General features: G+C 36.6%; 2 protein-coding genes and 1 pseudogene across 6 annotated transcripts; 2 read left to right on the top strand and 1 right to left on the bottom strand.

Annotated features, from left to right (window-relative positions):
• Positions 1–372: 372 nt before the first annotated feature.
• Positions 373–4,460, top strand: LOC127520233 (vitellogenin-like; annotated as a pseudogene).
• An 875-nt stretch (positions 4,461–5,335) lies between these two features.
• On the top strand, positions 5,336–9,357 carry LOC127519971 (vitellogenin-like). Its single transcript, XM_051907644.1, has 5 exons — positions 5,336–5,505; positions 5,605–5,811; positions 5,918–6,060; positions 6,152–6,290; positions 6,381–9,357. Exons 1-5 carry the CDS (start codon positions 5,404–5,406, stop codon positions 6,504–6,506), a joined length of 717 nt encoding a protein of 238 aa, XP_051763604.1. The 5' UTR covers positions 5,336–5,403; the 3' UTR covers positions 6,507–9,357.
• Positions 8,855–22,675, bottom strand: LOC127519969 (afadin- and alpha-actinin-binding protein-like). 5 transcript variants are annotated; one of them, XM_051907641.1, is made up of 13 exons: positions 22,481–22,673; positions 19,819–19,963; positions 19,197–19,343; positions 18,851–19,054; positions 18,055–18,165; positions 17,799–17,934; positions 16,475–16,550; positions 15,805–15,985; positions 15,300–15,435; positions 14,053–14,168; positions 13,766–13,939; positions 13,563–13,674; positions 8,855–13,491 (listed from the first exon to the last, which is right to left on the bottom strand). In XM_051907641.1, exons 3-13 carry the CDS (start codon positions 19,317–19,319, stop codon positions 13,430–13,432), a joined length of 1,431 nt encoding a protein of 476 aa, XP_051763601.1. In that variant the 5' UTR covers positions 19,320–19,343; positions 19,819–19,963; positions 22,481–22,673; the 3' UTR covers positions 8,855–13,429. The 5 variants fall into 5 exon arrangements, with proteins under 5 accessions (XP_051763601.1, XP_051763599.1, XP_051763600.1 ...); XM_051907639.1 differs by lacking the exon at positions 19,819–19,963 and having other exon boundaries at positions 19,197–19,305; XM_051907640.1 differs by lacking the exon at positions 19,819–19,963.
• Positions 22,676–22,677: the final 2 nt, after the last annotated feature.

Here is a 22,677-nt window from a genome sequence, read left to right on the forward strand (position 1 = left end):
ATTCGCCCCTGCAGGAGTCTCCCCTACAGTACTGAACTTGCACAGAGGAATCCTCAACATCCTTCAGCTCAATCTCAAGAAGACCCAGAACATCTATGAGCTGCAAGAGGTGAAAAAGTAATCCTAGTATGTTTATGATCTATTTCTATAATTAGTTCTGCAATCTATTTTTTTTTTTTTTTTACTTGTCCTTCAAGGCTGGAGCTCAGGGAGTGTGCAGGACCCACTATGTCATCAGTGAGGATCCAAAGGCCAACCACATTATTGTCACCAAGTCCAAGGATCTGAGCCACTGCCAGGAGAGAATCATGAAGGACGTCGGCTTGGCATACACTGAGAAGTGTGCTGAATGCACAGAGGTAATGAAGAAGTCTGGGAAGAATTGAAATATTTACTCAATATAATGAAAATGCCAAGAGTCAAATGTCACATACCTTTCTTTTAACAGCGGGTGAAGAGTCTGATTGAAACTGCATCTTACAACTACATCATGAAACCAGCTGCAGCCGGTGTACTGATCGCTGAAGCAACAGTTGAGGAAGTGCATCAGTTTTCACCCTTCAATGAGATCCATGGTGCTGCCCAGATGGAAGCAAAGTATGATTCATCCTCTGTGAGATTTCTCTTAGAAATATGAAGAAACAATACTCCTAACATTTTTCATTAACTTTAGGGTTAAGTTAAACTTTCAGAAATAATTCTTTCTTTCAGACAAACCTTAGCTTTTGTTGAGATTGAGAAGACCCCCGTCGTTCCAATCAAAGCTGATTACTTGGCCCGTGGATCCCTGCAGTATGAGTTTGCAACTGAGATTCTTCAGACCCCCATTCAACTCATGAAGATCAGTGATGCACCAGCACAGGTATAATACATAACCTAAAATCTTTAATGATCTCCAAGTCAAAGCCCTTGTTCTATGATAAAGATGTCAACTGATCATTGCCTTTATTCTTTCTAGATTATCGAGGTCCTAAAGCACTTGGTTGCAAACAATGTGGCCATGGTCCATGATGATGCTCCACTTAAGTTTGTTCAGCTCATCCAGCTCCTGCGTGCTGCCACCTTGGAGAATATTGAAGCCATATGGGCTCAGTTCAAGGACAAACCAGTTTACAGGTACAATTTGTGAGCAATAAGTTAATAGGAATATAATTCAAGGGCAATTTTTTATTATGAAGATATTTTAAACAATCTGTTAGGCGCTGGCTTCTGGATGCTCTTCCTGCTGTTGGCACACCAGTCATTGTGAAATTCATCAAGGAGAAGTTCCTGGCTGGTGAACTTACCACTCCCGAGTTCATTCAGGCTCTTGTGGTTGCTCTGCAAATGGTCACTGCTGATTTGGACACCATCCAGTTGACAGCTGTGAGTACATCTTTCTATACTCAAAGTGCTGTTCTGCAAATCTTACCTAAATGAAATTAATAATTTCTGTATTTTGCTGATCAGAGTTTGGCTTTACACGAGAAAATCGCCACAATCCCAGCTCTGCGTGAAGTCGTCATGCTTGGATATGGTTCCATGATTGCCAAACACTGCGTTGCAGTTCCCACTTGTCCTGCCGAGCTCCTCAGGGTAAACACCTCGAGCCCTTCAAAATGTCTGTTAGGGGCTTAATCTTTAATATTTATCTAAATGTATGTGCCTCAAACTTCTCAGCCCATCCATGAGATTGCTGCAGAAGCCATTTCCAAAAATGACATTCCTGAAATCACTTTGGCTCTGAAAGTTCTGGGCAATGCTGGTCACCCTGCTAGTCTTAAACCCATCATGAAGCTCCTACCTGGACTGAGAACTGCAGCTACTTCTCTGCCTCTTAGAGTCCAGGTTGATGCCATCTTGGCCCTGAGGAACATTGCCAAGAAGGAGCCCAAACTGGTAAGTGTCAGACTTTGTAGGAAAGTTTAAAAAAAAAAAAAAAAAAAAAAACTTTTTCCTCCAATAATAAAGTAAACTTGTTCCCTGCCTCAGGTTCAGCCAGTGGCTCTACAGCTTGTATTGGACAGGGCTCTCCACCCAGAAGTGCGAATGGTTGCTTGTATTGTGTTGTTTGAGGCAAAGCCCTCAGTGGCCCTTGTCTCAAGTCTTGCTGGTGCTTTAAAGACTGAGACTAACATGCATGTTGCAAGCTTTGCTTATTCCCACATCAAGTCCTTGACCAGAATCACTGCTCCTGATATGGCAGCTGTGTAAGAAAAACAAATCATTTCTCATATATTTTAATTTATTACATCATTTGAGCACAAGCTAGAGATAATCATGTTTGTCCATTCCAGTGCTGGTGCAGCTAATGTTGCCATCAAGCTCATGAGCCGCAAGCTGGACAGGCTTAGCTTCCGTTTCAGCAGAGCCCTTCAGCTGGACTTCTATCATAGTGAGTCTTGCAATTTTTTTTATTTTTATAAGAGAGCTAAAAAATGGTCTTTTCTTAAGATGTGTAAAAAAAAAATCTCCATATATAATAAATCACATTAATTGTATTCTTACCTCTGTCCCTGTGCAGCTCCTCTTATGATTGGAGCTGCTGGTAGTGCCTACATGATCAATGATGCCTGCCACCTATCCTGCCCAGAGCTGTTGTAGCTAAAGCACGTGCTTACCTGGCTGGAGCTGCTGCTGATGTTCTTGAGGTGGGCCAACCATGACTTTTTTTAGAAAATCTGATTCATGGTTTTAAAATGTTTTCAATCTACAATCAGTTGATTCTCTCAAACAGATTGGTGTGAGAACTGAAGGAATCCAGGAGGCTCTTCTGCAATCTCCTGCTGCAGATGAAAGTGTTGACCGTGTCACAAAGGTTAAGCGTACCCTGAGAGCAGTAAGTTTTCATGTCCAGTGTATTGTATAAGTTTGTACTTTTATGTATTATAAGCATAACATATATAATACAACATATAACTTCTCTGTTTTAACTCTTCAAGCTTGCAAACTGGAAGGCCTTTCCAACCAATCAACCACTGGCTTCAGCATACGTCAAATTACTTGGACAAGAAGTGGCTTATTTAAACATTGACAAGACCGTCATTGAAGAAGCAATACCGGTACTGTGTTGTAGTTTAAGTCTCCTCTCTCATTACCGTATTTTTTGAGATCTGTCTCACAAATAATTCTCACAATTAGAATTAAGTTTCTCATAAACACTGTTCCCAGATTGCCACTGGACCCAAACCACGTGAACTGTTGAAGGCTGCCCTTAAAGCTTTGCAGGAAGGAATTGCCTTTCAGTACGCCAAACCCCTGCTTGCAGCTGAAGTGCGTCGTATCTTGCCAACAGCAGTTGGTGTGCCCATGGAGCTCAGTTTTTACACTGCTGCTGTTGCTGCTGCAAGTGTCAATGGTACCTTTGTTTTCCTAGAACCTTTTATCTGTTCCTTGGATATGAGGGTGTCACTTCTAAGTTTGATGTTGTTCTGTTCACCCTTCTAGTTAAGGCCACAATTACACCTCCTCTCCCTGAGGAGATTGAAACTATGACTCTTGAGCAGCTGAAGAAGACTGATGTTCAATTCCAAGCTGAAGCAAGACCAAGGTGCATTTTTTGCAACTACACGATGGGATGTAAAATACACAACAACAGTTTTACAAACAGTTTTATAATCTCCCTTATTCTTATTTCAGTGTTGCTCTCCAGACCTTTGCTGTGATGGGAGTGAATACTGCCTTGATCCAAGCTGCTGTTATGGCGAGAGGAAAGATCCGTACAATTGCCCCTGGAAAAGTGGCTGCAAGAGCAGACATTCTCAAGGGCAACTACAAGGTGGAGGCTCTGCCTGTTGAGCTTCCTGAACACATTGCTGCTGTGAGGTAATGAAATCTTAGTCAGTCCTGTGTAGCAAACATTTTGAATCAGTTCAAAAGGTTTCTGAAAGTGAAATGTGACCCACCTTTTGTTTGTTCCAACAGCTTTGAGACTTTTGCTGTGGTCAGAAACATTGAAGAGCCCACTGCTGAGAGGACTGTTCCCTTAGTACCTGAGTTGGCCATGCAAAATCCCCAGACTCCTGCTGATTATTTGGTAAATTTTGAACACACATGGTGGATATGTGTTAGTATGCTTAGCATTCATTTGCTTCATGTTTTAAAATGGCAAGTGTTGATATAATACTTAATTTTCTTTCCAGTCCTCCGAGATACCAGATGAGACTCCTGTGAGAGCTGCTGCTCCATTTCACAAGACTCTCTGTCTAGCTGTCCCATACATTGAAATCAAGGGGTGCATTGAGGTGCACTCTCACAATGCTGCTTTTATCAGAAATGCTCCTCTCTTCTACATAATTGGACAGCACTCAGCCCGTGCTGCAGTGTCAAGAGGTATTCTTACAGGGAAAATAACCTTAATTAAACTCAAGTATTTTCAGCCAAAATAATAATTGTCATTTTGGCTGTAGCTGAAGGTCCTGCAGTTGAAAGACTGGAGCTTGAGGTCCAAGTTGGTCCTAGAGCTGCTGAGAGGCTCCTGAAGCAAATCAACCTCATTGATGAGGAGACTCCAGAAGGAAAGGCCTTCCTGTTGAAACTGAGGGAAATCCTGGAGACCGAAGATAAAAATGTGCCTGTCTCTTCTGAAAGCAGCAGCAGCAGCCGAATCATCAGCAGTTCAAGCTCCTCCATGTCCAGCTCTCGTGTGACTGAGGTGAGGATATGGAATGTAGCATGTTGGTGTGGAAGTAGAAAACACCAATAGTATCATTTTTTTTTCTGTTACAACAATTAAAATTATCACAGAGGTACTGGGATAAAAGTTTATAGTTCGGAATTAAACATTAATGTCTATGCTAATGATCAAAATAGAGCAAATCATCTTTTAAAAGTAACTTGATGCTTCAAATAACGATTGTATTGACTACACTGATAAAACTGTAGGTGGCGACAAGTGACTGTTAAAAAAATTATTTGTAATTGAATCATTCGTTCAAGAGATTCTTTAAAAAAAAAATGCTGATTCAGTTATTTATGGATGAGTCATTGAATCATTCATTCAAACAGATTAAGAAAAAAAAAATCATGATCTCAATTTTTTTCAGAATTGTGCAGCTCTATTAGGTAGTCAATATATGTCATAAATGTTTATTTATTTACATTGAGTCATTGTATATGGATTTTCAGACTGCCACCATCATGGAGCCTTTCAAGAAGTTCCACAAAGATCGGGTAACTACTAAAAATAATTTTATTAATATTGTTCTCAACTCTGGCCCTCAAGGTCCACTTTCCTGCAGAGTTTAGCTCCAACCCTAATCAAACACAACTGAACAAGCTAATCAAGGTCTTCAGAATTACTAGAAAGTTATAGACAGGTGAGATTGGTCAGGGTTGGAGCTAAACTCTGCAGGAAAGTAAAACCTTAAGGGTTTTTCTTTAAGGGTTTTGAGAATTCCTGATTAAGATCATCAGATATTTATTATGTCTATGTTGAATTGCTTGCAGTACTTGGCACCCCATGGCGCCTCAAAGGCACGAAGCAGTGGAAGCGCAGCATCTAGCTTTGAGGCTCTCCAGAAACAGGTGAATCAATTAGTGTCATTTGTTTGTTCATATCTTAATACCCAAAGATGACATTTTTAACTAAAATCTGCTTGAATTGATTATGGTTTTTGATTTCAGGCTAAGTTCCTCGGAAATGCTCTTCCACCTGTTTTTGCTGTCATTGCCCGTGCTGTGAGAGTTGACCACAAGCTGCTGGGCTACCAACTTGCAGCTTACTTTGACAAGCCAACTGCAAGAGTGCAGCTCGTCATTTCCTCCATCGCTGAAAATGACAACCTGAAGATCTGTGCTGACGGTGCCCTGCTGAGCAAGCACAAAGTCACCGTAAGAACGAAAAGACTTGTGTGATTTAAAAAAAAAAAAAAAAAAATTTCTCAAGTGAAATAACTGACATCAATACCATCCTTTGAACACAACTGTCCTTTTTCAGGCCAAGGTTGCTTGGGGTCCAGAATGCCAACAGTATGCAGTCACTGCTAAAGCTGAAGCCGGTGTCCTGGGCGAATTCCCTGCTGCACGTCTAGAGCTGGAATGGGAGAGGCTGCCAGTAATTGTCACCACCTACGCCAAAAAGTAATGTTCAGCAACACTGAATGACAAATGAACAGTGTAGAAAATGGCACTTGTTTAATCTGCTCTTCTTTGTGTATCCCTTCACAACTAGGCTGTCTAAGCACATCCCTATGGCAGCTTTCAAGGCAGGCTTTAGACTTGAAAGAGCAACGAACAGTGAGAAAGAGATTGAACTGACTGCAGCCTTGCCAACTCAGAGATCCTTGAATGTCATTGCTAGGATTCCAGAGGTAAATAATTTTCCTTTAAATTATGACTCACACAGTGATATAATAAGAAAATACAACTAATTATTTTTATTTTTGTTTCTGCTGCTCTAGATGACTCTGTCGAGGATGGCTATTCCTCTCCCTGTCGCTGTTCCCATCAATCCAGATGGAACTCTTTCCATTCATATTGATGAGGACATTCTCTCCTGGATCCAGAAACATATCAAGGAAGAATAAGACATGAAGAATTACATTTTACATTTTCTTAAGAAAATGTGAGCGGTGTGGAATTGATCATGCGGAAAGCGGACTTGATTGTTCTCTGACAGTTTAATTGGAAATTACCACTGTTGGAATGCAAGTAACACTAATAAACACCCTGCAAGTTACTGATGTGTGAATTGCTTTAATTTCACTGTAAAGTATAGAATTGTTTTTGTTAAATTGTTATTGATTATCCTTCAAATAATTAAAACATTCAACATATGTTAAATAATATCACAAAAAAATCATAAAACACTTTTAGTAAGAGACTACAAAAATTATTAACGTGCAGATGGGTTTCTGTAACGTCATGACACGGTTATTATAAATTAGAAATATTTGAAAAATATACTCAGCTTAAGTCATTAGAGAATATTTTACTTGAGCGGATAACCTCATAATGAAGTCGATTAACAAATAATTTTTCAAAAGATGGCAAGAACAGAAAAACTACACTAAGCACACACAACATGCAAAACATCATACAGTACATCTTTTGCAAATGCAAACATTTCATTAAATGGTGTTTTTGCATAGCAACTCTACACACAAACCATCAAATGATTAGCCATATACACGTCAAACAGATAGTCAAATATCTGATATGCAAATTCAGTATATATTTACAAAATAAACAGAAATGTAAAAGTGAAAAAATATTGTTAGTTATTTATTGTTCCTCAAAACATTGAATTTTGATTTGATCAAGTGATCAAATTAGGAACATTTACACTATAAACAGAAATACCAGGGGGTAAAATAATTTCTCAAAACATGTATTAACTAACATGAACGAACAATGAGCAAAACATTTGTTACATTATTTATTAATCATTGTTCATGTTAAAAAAAAAAAGCAGTCATCATTGTTTGATCATGTTATTTCACAGTGCATTATTTAATGTTAACAAATTCAACCTTTGATTTTAATAATGTATTAGTAAATGTTAATGTTAAAGATTAAAGATTAATAAATGCTGTAGAAGTGCAGTTCATTCTTAGTTCATGTTAACTACTGAAACCATATTGTAAAGTGTTACCAATGGCATGATCATTGGGTGTAGGAAATCGGTAAATGAGTGTGGCATTTAAATGCAAGTGTTTCACAAGAGCTGTTAATTTTGAATGTTGTGTCAAATGTAGAGAACTGTGTTTAGCATTTCGCTAAACTGAAAGTTTGTTTTACAGTTGCAAACTGAGCGTAAAGCAGATAATGGGCACATTCCAAATGGCATTTTTGAACCCTGAAGGGCACTTCAAGAAGGGACTCCGTTTGTAGGGGTGTTCCAAATGAAAGTGAACAACAAACCCTGCGTTCCATTCGGAAGGGCTCAGGCTCATCCCTATGCCCTAATCCCTTCAAAGGGTTTACCCTCCGGAGTGAGAGCTTCGAAGGGATGAAGGGTGTAGGGGTCAAAAAAAACTCTTTTGTTAGAACGCACTTCTGCGTCATCTTAACGAGACAATCAAGGAGGCGCCTTCATCTTTTCCCCCCTGGTGTACTCTTTGTATTAATATGCATTCATTTACTGTAGTAACATTATAAGCTACTGCAGGTCTTTTACTTTAAATATAATGTATATTGTGTCTATGTATTTGAAACATTTGAATGGACTGATAAAGGGAGCTGTAAAGAATTTTTTGTTTAAGTACAACGTCGTTTTGACCATAATAATGTACCAAATCTAACTCACATAAATATTACGGTAGTATAGAAAAATACTATACATACATTTATAGGTAACTTAAAATCAAACTCCGAGCCTCCTGTATCCATTCTGTGATGCCAAACAACTTTCCTGTGCAAAGAATCATGGGGGCCCGAAGTGTCCATCAGTTGTACCCTTTAAAATCCTTCATTCTGCAGGGCCCTTTGAAGTGGCCAGTTTTGAGTACTTCGGTTTGGAACGACCCTTCAATATGGCGGCCATGATTGTTTTCACTCCGAAGTGCCCTTCAGAGGGTGATATATCCCGTTTGGAACGCACCATGAATCCCTTCACGAAGGGCCCTTCCACAAGGCCGTTGGCGAAGGGTACATGCGATGGTCACTTCGAGGAAATAATTTTATTATTTATGGTCATGTGACCCAGCGAATCCTCGTGATTCATTTATTTTAAAGGTAGATTGCTGGAGAGTTCGAGTTAACTTACAAACATAGACATTCAAGTTTTTTTTTTCGTGATATATTTCACACATTTTTGTCATGTTATGTTTAAACAAGTTTCAGGTTAGAAATGTGTTTTTTTTTTTACAGTGTCCAAAGATAAGACGGCAAGTTTTAAAGTTGAGAACAGAGAAATACACTCACACACATAACATATTTTAAAATATCTATAAACGTATCTTTATTTGCAACAGCTATGTTAACAGCAATTATAAGAAATTTCTATTGTAAGAACAGCTAATCAGCTGATGCACACCGTGCTGCGTTGTCATGGGAACATCCCAGGTGAAGATAATGAAGAAATTACATTGTCTTTCATTGCTCCTTTCGCCAAGTGCATTCCAAACGGCTACATAATGGCGCGCAAGTGCCCTGCTCCCTCCAAAGTCCCCTTCAAGGGCTCTCCCATAGGAAAGAAAAATCAAAAGTGAGATCTCTTTAACATCTCAAATGTTTCTCCTAGACATAAATGAGGTTATTTTAACATCAAATGGAGACTTTTGCTTGAGTCTCCTGCTTCTCACACTGGTCTCCTGAGACAAAAACTCTAACACTCTCACAATGGTCTCCTTTAAAGATTCAGAAGAGATCTCAACAACATCACACACTATGCTCATATTTTTCTCCATAGCAAGTCTCCATTTGATGTTAATTTAACCTCATTTATGTCTAGGAGAAACATTTGAGATGTTAAAGTTTTTTTCTCCCCTTTGGGTAGCTTCTATCTCATTCATCCACACCATTTCAATCAAGCACAATACATGCATTCTCATATTTGAAGTTTAGTGTAGACAGAGTTTTGTTGCACAATGACTTAATAGAGGAAAACATGACCTATATATACATGCATGCAAAATGGGTTGTACAAGACAAACTTTGCAATGTTAAATGAAGAAAGAAAAAAATGTTATGCAACAACCATGAGGCACTGGTACACTAGTGTTACATTTCTTAAAAAGAAATTATCTATCTTAGCCTAAACATCTTAAACTTGTCTAATCCCTTGTTTGGAATATGTGCTGCATATACAATGCTGGGCATTGAAGATAAATTTAAACGAGTAACCCTTCATATTCATATTCTGAAATGTATAATGCTATTTAAATAATAGTTTCAGTATTTACAATATTTGTAAAAAAAATTAAATTTAACATGTTTCGCCTAAAATAAAATTGAAGACATCTGTGGCTGGTTGCAAAAACTTCTTAGAGTAGTCTTAAAAGTTAGTCATCTAATTATTATTTTTTTTTCTTCTTCAAGCCTCGTAAAAACTTTTTAAAGTCAGTTGCATGAAAACGTATATCTGTTTAATTTGAATCGGAAAAGTAAGACTGACTGCCCTTTGGCTAACTGCTACTTAGTCAAACTAGTTCTTAAGTTAATATGCAACTATGCTAAGTTTATGCAGCTGCCACCAAAAGACAAAGCTGATACCTAAATGAGACATATAAGAGAATAATCAGCCTTTAGTATCCTGAGCTTAGAGAAAGCTCTGTCAGAACCATAGCCTTGTGGACAGCACAGCAATACTGAGATACAGCAGCTCTTCAGACAGCATGAGTTTGAATCCCAGCTAAAGGTACTTTCCTGCTTCCCTTCCCTTCTCACCTCTCCCATTGTTTCCTGTATCTCATCCTACTGTCCTGTCCATTAAAAGGTTAAAAAACCACAATGTCATCAAAAAAAAAAAAAAAAAAAACCTTGAGATTTCTTGTTTCTCATTTTGGACATTTCTCTTTGTCTCAGTTGTGTCTACTTTTATTTCTCTTAAGGCATTTTAGGAGATCATCTGAGACAGTGTTGATACTACAATGAGAGACATATGAGAATCACAAGTTAGAAAGAGCAAGCTCTGAGCAATAAAATATTGCTATAATGGAGTCTTGAAAGAGACTGCAGCAAGACAATAAAGAGAGGTTCTCTGTTTCTTCCACCACATTCTCAGTTTTAACCCCTTTTCTCCCAGATATTTCTCATGTCTCAGTTGTGTCTACTCTTACTTCTCCTAAGGAATTTTAGGAGACACATCTGAAACACTGCTGATCCTGAAATAAGAGATATGTGAGAATCACAACTAAGTCTCACAAGCTTAGAAAGAGCAACCTCTGAGCAATAAAATGGAGTCTTGAAGTGACTGCAGCAAGACAATAAAGAGATGGTTTCTTCCACCACTTTCTCAGTTATGACTCTTTTTCTCTCAGATATTTCTCATGTTTCATTTCTGTCTACTCTTATTTCTCCTAAGGAATTTTAGGAGAAATATCTGAAACTCTATTGATACTAAAATGAAGGTTGTATGAGAATCACAACTAAGTCTCATGAGCTTAAGAAAAGCAACCACTGAGCAATAAATTTTTCCTATGGGCTGCCCTTCGAAGGGAGTAGGGCATAGGGATGGTCCCTTCCGTTTGGAATTTGCCCAATGTGCTTGAAGTTTTGCATACTTGGTCTTAAGATTAGGTACATGATTGAATGGTTTCAGTGAGTGGGCGTCAAGTAGATTACCACTTTTAGTGTGTGGCATAAGCATTTAAAAAAAACTGTAAATCGTAGACACTGACGCAGAGAGCAAGAATTCGTAACATAGGTTTACCTTAACACGGAAAGTCATATTTTGGGGAATTTTGATTTGAATGAACACCTAAATATCCGGAAATCTCCCTCGCGGCATTATCCCAGTAGTCGTCACGTGAACAAGTACACCAGGATTGCCAGGTCTGCGTAACAAAACTAGCCCAACGGCCAATCAAAAAGAGTCCAAACGTGGCCCAACGACCATATCCCAATATCAAAACTCAAAAAGTACATGCAAAACCTACTGGTCTTCATCAAAGGAAAGGAATGACATTATCCTGTTTTGAAAATGAAAACATAAATGTAAAAAAAAATACATATATATTTCATTAAAAGGAAGATTACAGCCCAAAGAACAAGTTACATTAAATGTAGTTCCAAACGTAGGTTCGGGAAGAGCCTAAACATTCAGTCCTGTCAATCATCATTACGAGCGTATATAAGCAGCAGTCACTGCGTCATCCCAGTGACAATTCTTCCAGCATCCCTCCTCCTCCCCATCTCCTCCTCTATTTCTCCTCTTATTCTCCCTCTATGCAGTACTGTTATAGGGGGGTTTAACTCTGAGCTTAAGTCGAGCCTCGGGTTCGATCCTCCTTCGAGGACAGCAAGCCAAGTTTGTTTTACCATTAACCATTCAGACTGAATGGGCAGGCGAACTTGTGAAATGCTTCAAAATTTAAAATATATCGAATTTAAACATTTTGCGTTTTGCGATGCATTTTACTTCTGGGACAACAGGATTGCTATTGACCTCAATTTTGTATGAAATTGTAATTATTCCACTTTTTTTTTTACATAAGGTACTTTCTTTATTTGAATAAATACTAAATAAAGCATTATGTCTCTAGAGTATTATTCCAGTTAAACTTTGCCATTTTAGATAAACGAAGCTTATTCCTTAGTATCCTATGTTTTATATGTAAAATACATTAATTTTAGGATGAGTCCCTATGTTAGTACTGTATGATATATTAAAGGATTAGTTCCCTTTAAATAAAAAATTAGCCCAAGCTTTACTCACCCTCAAGCCATCCTAGGTGTATATGACTTTCTTCTTTCTAATAAACACTCTTGGAGATATTTTAATAAATATCCTGACGCATCCCCATATCCATCCATCATAAACACGTACTTCACACGGATTCGCATTCCGTATACAACTTAAGAATAAAGTTTAAACTGGCGTCGCGTCAGTTACACCTTTTCCGTAAGTTGAATAGGGAAGGCATAGGACGTAGTGTAAGCTTTTTGAACTGCAAGAGTTTTACACTTTCTTCAAAAGTTGAATATGGACGGCGGTCTGGCGGAAGCTAAATGTTTTACTTCATAACCCGTGGGTCCCGTTGACTGCCATTATAAAGCTCGGATGCGTCAGGATGTTTATTAAAATATCTCCAAAAGTGTTTATCAGAAAGAAGAAAGTAATATATACACCTAGGATGGCTTGAGGGTGAGTAAAGCTTGGGCTGATTTTTATTTGAAAGTGAACTAATCCTTTAAGCACTTTATGTAATGAGGTGATGTAAACAATAAAGGTAGTACACTGATTAACTACAAAAATTCTAAAAGATAAAAAAACGTAGGTTCAAATGCAAATGCACAATAAATACAATGGCCATATAAAGTAATTGATCTAAATTAGTCAAATACATCTTGCTTACACTTGGATTGAAGGGAATACACGTCATACTCAGTAACAAAAAATAAATAATAAAAAAGTGTAACAACACTGTTTAAATCGATGCATAAGAATATCTAACTACCTAGAAGGAAACCATAAAAAGCTATAACTAATACAGTTAACTAGAATTAATTAATAGCAAAACACAATATGAATACAAATCAATATGGAATTTCTAAATGAAAATGCAAAATGTTTCAAACAGTCAACAAGGTCTTGTTTAAAACACTGCTTATTTTTCAAAATGTAAAAATTCAGAGGCTTGAAGATTCAGCAGGCTTAAGTCTCTGACAATCTTATCCCAATTTGACACAATTCTGTTTAATATTCAATGTCGTATGCTGTAAATTCTTTAAATTCTGACAGACTTTATTCACATTCAAACTCATTCATATGAGTCTGAGTATCTGTCCTCTGGTGTTGGATATGAAAATGTAGATTCACCTGCAAGCAGTTCCATAGGTGAACAGACTAAAGATGAGATTTACTGACTTTACCAGAAATTGAAAAGAGTTTCTCCTCATGACCGGAATCTGCAAAATCAGAAAATAAATTTTAAGTTTTATTTTAAAAAGAAATTAAATTAGTAAGAAGAATAACTCACGCTTTGAAAATTCTTCAGTCGTACGACTTTGTGGTTTCATGTGGTCTGCAAATGTTGTGTTCAGGAACTGATGTTTGAGCCATGTTGCACGATCATCCTCAAAAGACTTCCTCTGAAATAAATAAAAGAACAATGTGGTTAAAATCAAGATGAATTAAGAACTGAATTCAGAAGTCCATAAAAAAACAATCACAAGTCAGAACCTCATGGCCCAATCTGATGGCAGCCTCTGTGAAATTTCTCCTTTCCATTTCAAAGTTTTTCCTCTGTTCTTCAAACACTCTCCACTCTTCTTTCAAGCGTTCCTTCTCTTCAAGCATGTAGGAATCATTCAGAACAGCTGCAGTCTCTTCATCACAGGGTGTGTTGAGCTGTTGCTGTTGAAAAAAAAAGGGTCTAGAAAAGCAGCTCTACTTGTGTTTACTTGTAATTTTAAGCATCAATGACTTTTAAGCATCAAAGGATTGAAAGAAACTGTGCCTCTACTTACTTGTAAAAGTTGTTGTTGAGTCTGAATAAACTCTTTGCACTGCTGAATTTCTTGTTTGAGCCTCTCTATCTCCTCTTCATGGAGTTGTCTGGCGATCATCTCTTCACTGTCTCCAGCTTGCACCATTGATGTTGCAACACAAATTAAAATTGCAGCATCAGTATATTTATTTTACAATAGCTTTGTGTGTATAACTATTGTGATAAAGCCACAAAATAAAGAAATCAGAAAAGCCAGTGATGAACAAAAAAGGTGAGATTTAGGGTGTGTTTTGCACTTGCAGTTCAGTTCTCTTGGTTCTTTTGGTCCAGACAAAAACATTTGAGGCAAGTTCACCAAGGATGATAACTATAAACGATAAAGATATAGTTCGGAAAAATATTAAAAGAATAGAGTTCACACACCACAACTATAACATTTCTGAGTGATTTTTTTCCAGTTGATGAATGATAAAAACATTGACAGCTCGAGCATTTAAAGCGGTAGATGACAAAACTGTAGAGCTCTTATAAACAGAACGATGTTGTCCATTGGTATGGATGCTAATATAGTTTTCATTATAGCTATCTTTGTAGTTATCATCCTTGTTGTGAACGGCCCTTTAGTTCTGGTTCGCTTAGTGTTCACACTATCATTTTTGACACCAAATATGAGACAAAACCAAAAACAACTTTTATGACGTATATTTTGGGACAGACTTTATCGAACAATGCAGGACTTGCAGGACTTTATCCAAAACAATGCAATTGTATGTGCCTACATATGATGGTGCTTTTACCAGCTGAGAACTCGTGAAGAGCTTATAAAATGTGTACAAGAGTCAAAACAGTGCCAATAATTCCTCCGCTGCACACAAACGAAGATCTGCTGCAAGGAGAGTTTTTGACGCGTGTACCGAACTGTAACATGCAACATAGCTCCTATGATGAGATAAACCAGGTAGCCTGAGCATTCTGTCCTTTTTATCATGTGCTATTTTTGGTTAATTTAGATATCTTTGGTCCATGTTGCGTTCATATTTCAGCCGAACCGCACCAGAGTTCATTTAAAAGTGAACCATGACTCACCTTTTCAGGTGTCTCAGTCTACTTGTTTAGTGCGCACCAGGGTTTGGATGGCATCGTTCACGCTTATTTAATTGAACCACAGTAACCGAGCAATCACACCAGAGTTCATTTTAATCTAACCAATCTTACCAAGTGTGAACACGTCCTTAGTTCTAAAAGTCTATGAGCATCATCCTTTACCTTGGCTGTCCAGTCTCTCAACATGATGTTTGAGTTTCCTCCACTGTTGTCGAATGCTGTTGGTGAGTTTCTCCCGAGCATGATCACAGGACATCTCAGGAGGTCCTTTCAAAGGTTCCTCGTCATCTGAATTTGTCTGCAGAGTCAATTGAAATATGATCAAGTCATACTTTTTTTTTTTTTTTTTTTTTTTTTCAATATCTTAAAAATACGGTGAAAGAAATGTATATGCACAGCCCAACGTCACAAAACTTACTGGGTGTGTAAATCCAACAGAAAAAATCAAAGTAGGAAAAAGGATCCGCAAACAACGAATAGGGCAAAGGCTCTCCAACTGTTTATTATACTTCAACAGAGGCCACAAAAAGATGCAAAAAGGTGCTATAAAGTGCAAAACTCTTCATCAGTGCCATATCTTAAAAATAAAAATAACACCAATACAGCAAACAGAAAAAACAGAAAAGTGTTTAGTGTAAAATGGTTGTTATGGACATGACAATCTAACCTGATCCATATTATTGCTTTGTTTCTCTTCCTTCTGGCATGTCTTCTTTGAATTTAAAACCCCCACCATCTCTCGTTTCATTTGTTGAAGCACTTTCTTCAGCTCTATGTTTTCCATCATTAGCTCCCTCTGACGGTTATCAAATTCATTGAGAAGAGTTTTGTACATCTCTCCCTCATGTCTGAAAAAACAAAACAAAAAGAATTTCTAAAGTTTTTATATGATATGTGACCCTGGACCACAAAACCAGTCTTAAGTCACACGAGTATATTTGTAGCAATAGCCAACAATACACTGTATGGGTCAAAGTTATCAATTTTTCTTTTATGCCAAAAATCATTAGGATATTAAGAAAGGATCATGTTCCATGAAGATATTTTGTAAATTTCCTACCGTAAATATATCAAAAATTTACTTTTGTAAGTGGATATTTGTTGCTAGGGACTTCATTTGAACAACAAAAGGCGATTTTCTCATATTTAGATTTTTTTTTTTTTTGCACCCTCAGATTCCAGATATTCAAATAGTTGTATTCAGCTTTCAGATGATGTATAAATCTCAGTTTCAAAAAATTGACCCTTATGACTGGTTTTGTGGTCCAGGGTTACATATTATACGGATGGACAACAATTAAAACTGCAAAAAACAAAAACAAATGATTGTCTTTTACCTGGATTCAGTTTTTCCAGTTTTCCAAAGACATCTCCTCCCATCTGGCCTTCCAACATAATTCAAAACTTCCATTCCTGACAGAGTACAATTTAAAATTAATTTTTCAGTCTTCAAAAGACTAAGTAATAACATTATTATAATGTTTGGTTGAACTGTACTTTTAAGGTAATACAGTATTAGTGTATCTCAGCGTAAACATAGCATTTATATATTTTTTCTAAATAAAAGTGTTTTTTGTTTTTTTGGGTTTTTTTTAAACCAAAAATTAAATGTAATAAATTTTACTTGAAAACACATTACCAGTTTTTCAAAAGTTTGGGGTCAGTGAGTTTTTTTTTTTTTTTTGAAAGAAAGAAATTAATACTTTTATTTAGTAAGGATGCATTAATCTGAAGTGACAGTAAAGACATTTACATTGTTAAAAAACAACATCAAATAAATGCTGTTCTTCTGAACTTTCTATTTATCAAATAATCCTAAAAATGTATCATGGTTTCCACAAAAACATTAAGCAGCACAACTGTTTTTAACATTGATAATAATAATAAAAAATGTTTCTTGGGCAACAAATCAGCATATTAGAATGATTTCTGAAGGATCATGTGACACTGAAGACTGGAGTAATGATGCTGAAAATAAATTATAGGAATAAATTACATTTTAAGATATATTACAATAGAAAACTTATTTTAATTTGTGATAATATTTTACAATATTACTGTTTTCACTGTATTTTTGATCGAATAAAAGCAGCCTTGGTGAGCATAAAGATTTCTTTCAAAAACAATTAAAAACATACCGACTTCAAACATTTGAATGATATAGTATGTATTACTGTGGCAAGCAGGGCGAGGCCGAAAGCCATGGGAACAGAGAGATGCCGGAGTGCTAATGAGCGGTCTTGAGATCAGATCTGCAAGTATATCCGACAGTGAAGGACAAGAGAGGACCAGTCCTGGACTATTTATGTTGTGTGTTTTTTTTTTTTTTAACATTCCAAAGTACCTTTCATCATAACATAAACAAACATCAAAACAAAAGCGGCAGCCCCTCATGGACTACTGCCGCATAAATACATAATAAAACACAACATAAAGAGTCCAGTCCTGGTCCTCTCTTGTCCTTCACTGTCATCACACCTGCTTTTATCCTTCCGAGCTCCTCCATGAGACTCAAGGCCAGTGTGGCATGAAGGTGATGCTCATTATCAATCACGGCTCTTGGCCCCACCCTGCTTGCCACAATTACTAATATTGTATGTATATTAAAAAATATATACAGTATGTTATATTATTGGTTGATATATAAGTAATACATATTACCTTGTTTATTTTCCTTTTTGGCAATGAGTAGTTGATTGAGGCGCTCCTTTACTCTGTTGTGCTCCCTTTCTCTTCTTTTAATGTCATGGTTGTATTGTGTGGCACGACTTGCAATGATACCCTGCATCCTTTGCACCTATTAAAATATATTTAATTTGACAAAAGACTGAGGATCACCACCACTGAAGAACCAAAAAAAAACAAAAAAACAGTACATGAGGTCCAACTTCGCAGCTTTCTCATTCATTTTTCATACCTCTTCTTTTGCATCTTTTAAGCAGTTTTGCAATGTCTTTACATTTGTTTCCAGCTGACGCTCTCTCTCATGCAAACGCATGTTTTCTTTTTTCGAAAGTTCAAGCTGGTCCTACAAGACAGTAAAAAGTTTTTTTGTTTGTTTGCTTAACTGGAAAAAACTATGGAAGCTTATTTCCACCACTGAATAAAAAATAAATAAGGTAATTGCAACTTATTATTTCACAATTCTGACTTTATAACTCACAATTGCAAGTTTACATCTCACAATTCTGACTTTTTTCTCAGAATGGCGTGATATCGAAATTCTGATTTTTAAAGTCAAAATTATGAGATATAAACTCGCAATTCTGAGGAAAAAGTCAGTCTTTTTTTCTCGGAATTTGACTTTTTAATTCGCAAATGTGAGTTTATATCTTGCCATTCTAAGAAAAGAAGTCTGAATTGCGAGATATAAACTCGCAATTGCCAGAAAAAAAGTCAGAATTGCAAGATATAAACTCACAATTTCAAGAAAAAAAGTCTGAAAAGTCCAATTGAAGTTTATACCCCACAGTTCTGACTTTATAACTCATAAAGTGAGAATTGAAAAAAGTCCAAATTTCAAGATCTAAACAAGCAATTGCAAGAAAAAAAGCTTTATTTCATTATTTCCTTATTTGTAACTTGCAATTACGAGAAAAAAAGTCAGAATTGTGAGATCAATTATCTTTTACATTTTTTTTATTTCATGGTGTAAACAAATTTCCATTAAAAAAAAATAATTCATTTGTTTTTATGTAATGAAAAAGCCAAACCTTTAGTCTGGAGTTGGTGAGATGCTGGTAGTGGAGGTCACTGCTGGACTTGAGCTGCTCCACCTCCAGCTCCTCCATCATTCCGACAGCTCGACGGTGTAGCTGAAGCAAGTCATATATGTTGTTTAGGGCAACCACAGCATCCAGATCACGAATGCCGTCTGAGTTACGGAAAACTGGCGGAAAGCACAGGGACGACAACTCCTGTGAATGTAAAGATTGGCAGATGTACTCATGCTATTGCTATGTGAGCCCATTTATAATATGAGATTAAAGTTTGTTCTTATCTAGATTCTTCTTCTTCGAACCCACAAGACAAGCTGCAGACAAATATAAGAGCACCTACCTGATTGATGTACAGCATGCACTCAGAGATATTCTCTTCCGTGCAGAAGTTGCTTGAGACATTGAAAGAACTTAAAGGCAGAGGAGGCATCACAGATGCCGTGTAGAGCCTTGAAGGAGACATTCTAGTCAATAATGCTTATATGTTCTGGAAAAGAACAAGAAACATACACATAATCCACAATCAAAAAAAGTGCACTAATAAGTGTAAAGATTTCTCTCATGATTACTTGTGCATGCTATTACGGTTACAAGTGAATGTGAACACTGCTCTAAATGAGGTTAGGAGGGGAACCTATCCTTAAAATAACTTTCCACAGTATTTTGAGTCACCTAATCTTTTCCTTTTCCCATGAGGCTTTGGTTATCTGGAGCACCAATGTGAAATCTGTGTTACTTATATACCTATGTTCTAATGATTTAATATGCCAAATGCACTTGATTTAAAAGGAAAAATTCGCCCATTGTCATTATTTACCTGCCTTCGTCATTCCAAACCCATAAGCTGCGTTGCGTTCAGGCCATGTCATTATTATCGTAAATAAAGTTATGTATGCTTTCGAATAGCTCTCGAGATACTTTGATGTCATACACGGATCATTCTGCACAGCGGTCGAACACACCTTTAATCTGCAGTTTACACGTTGGCTGCTTCTGAAATCGTAGGAAGCTGACTTGTTGCCTCGCTGCCCTATCAGGCAATGACTTTTTTTTTTGCACACAAAGGTTCCTCACGAGACTTCTGAGGCAGAATAACGGTTTAATGATCTACAGCAAAATAGAGAGAGCTTTGGTGAAAACGAAGCGAATATTTATTAACTACAATAGTATCATTAGTATTTCTCGCTAGAAATGACATCAAAAGTTGAAAACATTGGTCAAAAAGTACATTTTACACACAAACTGACCACCAACCACAACTTTCAGATTCCATTTTTATTTTTTAGCTCAACTGTCACAGAAAGGAATGCAAAGGATTGTGGGATATCAAGGGCATAGAAAGATACATCTATGCTGCCTTCAAAAATTGATCAGATGAAGGTATCTCAGGAGACAGGAAGTGAAGTTAAAACTGGATTCGGACATGCCTTGATGCATTACTACCTTGCAATGCATCCTCCATAGGCAGCATTTTTAAGATTTCTACAAGCACGTCACGTGAAGGCTTTTTACAGTTCAGAATCGTTACTTCAGTTACCACATTTGTCAAGCTCAAAAAAGGAGCAAAAACTAAATGAAAACACTATAGATGTAGTCTACGACTTATTCATATTCAAAGTATATTTAAGTATATTAACCATATTCAAAGTCTGAATTATGAAGCTCAGCGATAGATTTTGACTGAAATTTAGGATGTGAGAACCAATGATGGTGACATACTGTACAATGTGAGGTGATCCACTAAAAAGCATCATATTAAAGTTTACCCAAAAATGAAAATGTTGTCATCATTTGTCATCAAATTTTGTCACTCACCCTCATGTTGTTCTAAACCTGTATAAGTTTTTTTCTTCTGTTGAACACCAAAGAAGATATTTTGAAGAATTTTGGTAATCAGACAGTTGACAGTAGCCATTGACTTAGTAGGGGAAAAAATACTATGGAAGTCGTTGGCTACTCACTGTAAACCCGAATAAGTTGGGCTAACTCAAAAAATTTGAGGTAATCAGTTACATCAAATTGTTTGAGTTAAGATGTTTCCAATTTTAAGTAAGCAGAACTATCACATTTTGAGTTTGTAGTACTCATGCATGTTACTTTCTCCTAACTTGAAGTACTGAGTTAGCTAACTCATACATTTTGATAGCAATTAACATAAAATATTTAGTTAATTAACTTTTTTATTTTGAGTTCTTGCAAATCAAATGAGTCATTTACTTCACTGTAAAACCTAAGAAAAGACAAAAAATGCCAACTTGCTAATTTGCTAACATGTTAACAATAGCATATAGCACTTACTGAATGAGTACAGCAACTTAAAACATGTAACTTACCTGCTCTCATACCAAGCTGCATTCGCTACTTGTCATTATGATGGTAACTCTCCAAAACCCACATTAACAGAAACTCTTCTAAATTAGCATAACAAAACATTAATCACTACTAAATCTCCCTTACCATTAATCTTGCACAAAAAAAAAACCATCATATAACACTTAATTTTAGCATTTACTCTCCCTTTCGAGTGTCATGTGCAAAGCATGCTGGGAAATAGAAATCCCAGTCCAGTTTCAGTTAAACTTAAGTTAGTCTAAATTAAAAGAAATTCGTTCATACAACTCAAAACAATGAAACAGTTCAGTTTACTTGAAATATGTCAGTGCTGTGAACTCAAAAGAAAAAGAAAGTGCTAATTACTCATAGCAGTTAATTTAACTGAACTAATTTGTTCAATTTAAGTTTGTCCTACTCAAACCAATTAAGTATTTTGAGCATTAGGGTTTACAGTGCTGTCAACTGTCTGGTTACCAATATTTTACATTCTATGAGTAAATGATGACAGAATTTTCAATTTTTCAAAAAATTCGGTGATCTATCCCTTTAAATTTCAGTCTGTTCCTCACAGACACATCATATGGTACTCTCAAAATATACTGCACAAGCTATATTGAGCTGTTATGGGGGGTTTTTAAGAGCTCCAAAGACATGGTCACTATAAACTGTTGTGGAAAAGAGCGGGGTGAAGATTCTTCAAAATTATCCATTTGAAAGTGTACAACAATTTGAGTTAAAATAATAAAATTGTCATATTTAAGTAAATTATTCCTTTAAATACCAAACAATTACTTTCTATCTACAAGATTCCACCTCATTTCCAGTAACTTTTCAAGTCCTCATTTTAAACCTAATAACCAGTATCCAATTATATACTGATTAAAAAATCACTACAGCAATTTCCATTATTTTCAAAGACAACATTTTTCTCTTCCATGCATGGAAAACCCAAAATTGCTATAAAACTAAGCAAAATATCCATACATTCATTCTAAAGTACTAGTACTGAGATGTTAAAAAATATTGTTAATCCACCAAAACACTGAACACAGAAATCCATGAGTATTACTGGATAGTAGGCTACACAGTACACACCTAAATGATCAGATCTAAAGTAGGTTAAGGTGAAGAGAAGGATTTCTGCATTAGGACGCTGAATTAACACAAAATTACATGATGATAATGCGACATAAAAGCGATATTTACATCTTTACTATTTAGGAATACCATACAGATGTCGTGGGTAACAAACGAGAACTGTCTGTTGTAAACCATAAAGCGTTCACTTACCGCCTATCTTTTGGCATTCAAGAGCACTAGTGAGGCTTGCCAGCTTCAATTCCCGACACTTGTTCAGACTGAAACATTTTCCCAGGAAGTTTGTGTATTAAAGCGTCTTAATGTGGCACGTAGTTACATTGATGCAGGCGCGTTCTGCACAGCTCAACCTTGAACGAAAACAGTCACAAGCAAATACGTTGCCATGC

The sequence above is a fragment of the Ctenopharyngodon idella genome, chromosome 10, assembly GCF_019924925.1.
Source record: "Ctenopharyngodon idella isolate HZGC_01 chromosome 10, HZGC01, whole genome shotgun sequence".
In the NCBI taxonomy this organism is placed as follows: Eukaryota; Metazoa; Chordata; class Actinopteri; order Cypriniformes; family Xenocyprididae; genus Ctenopharyngodon; species Ctenopharyngodon idella.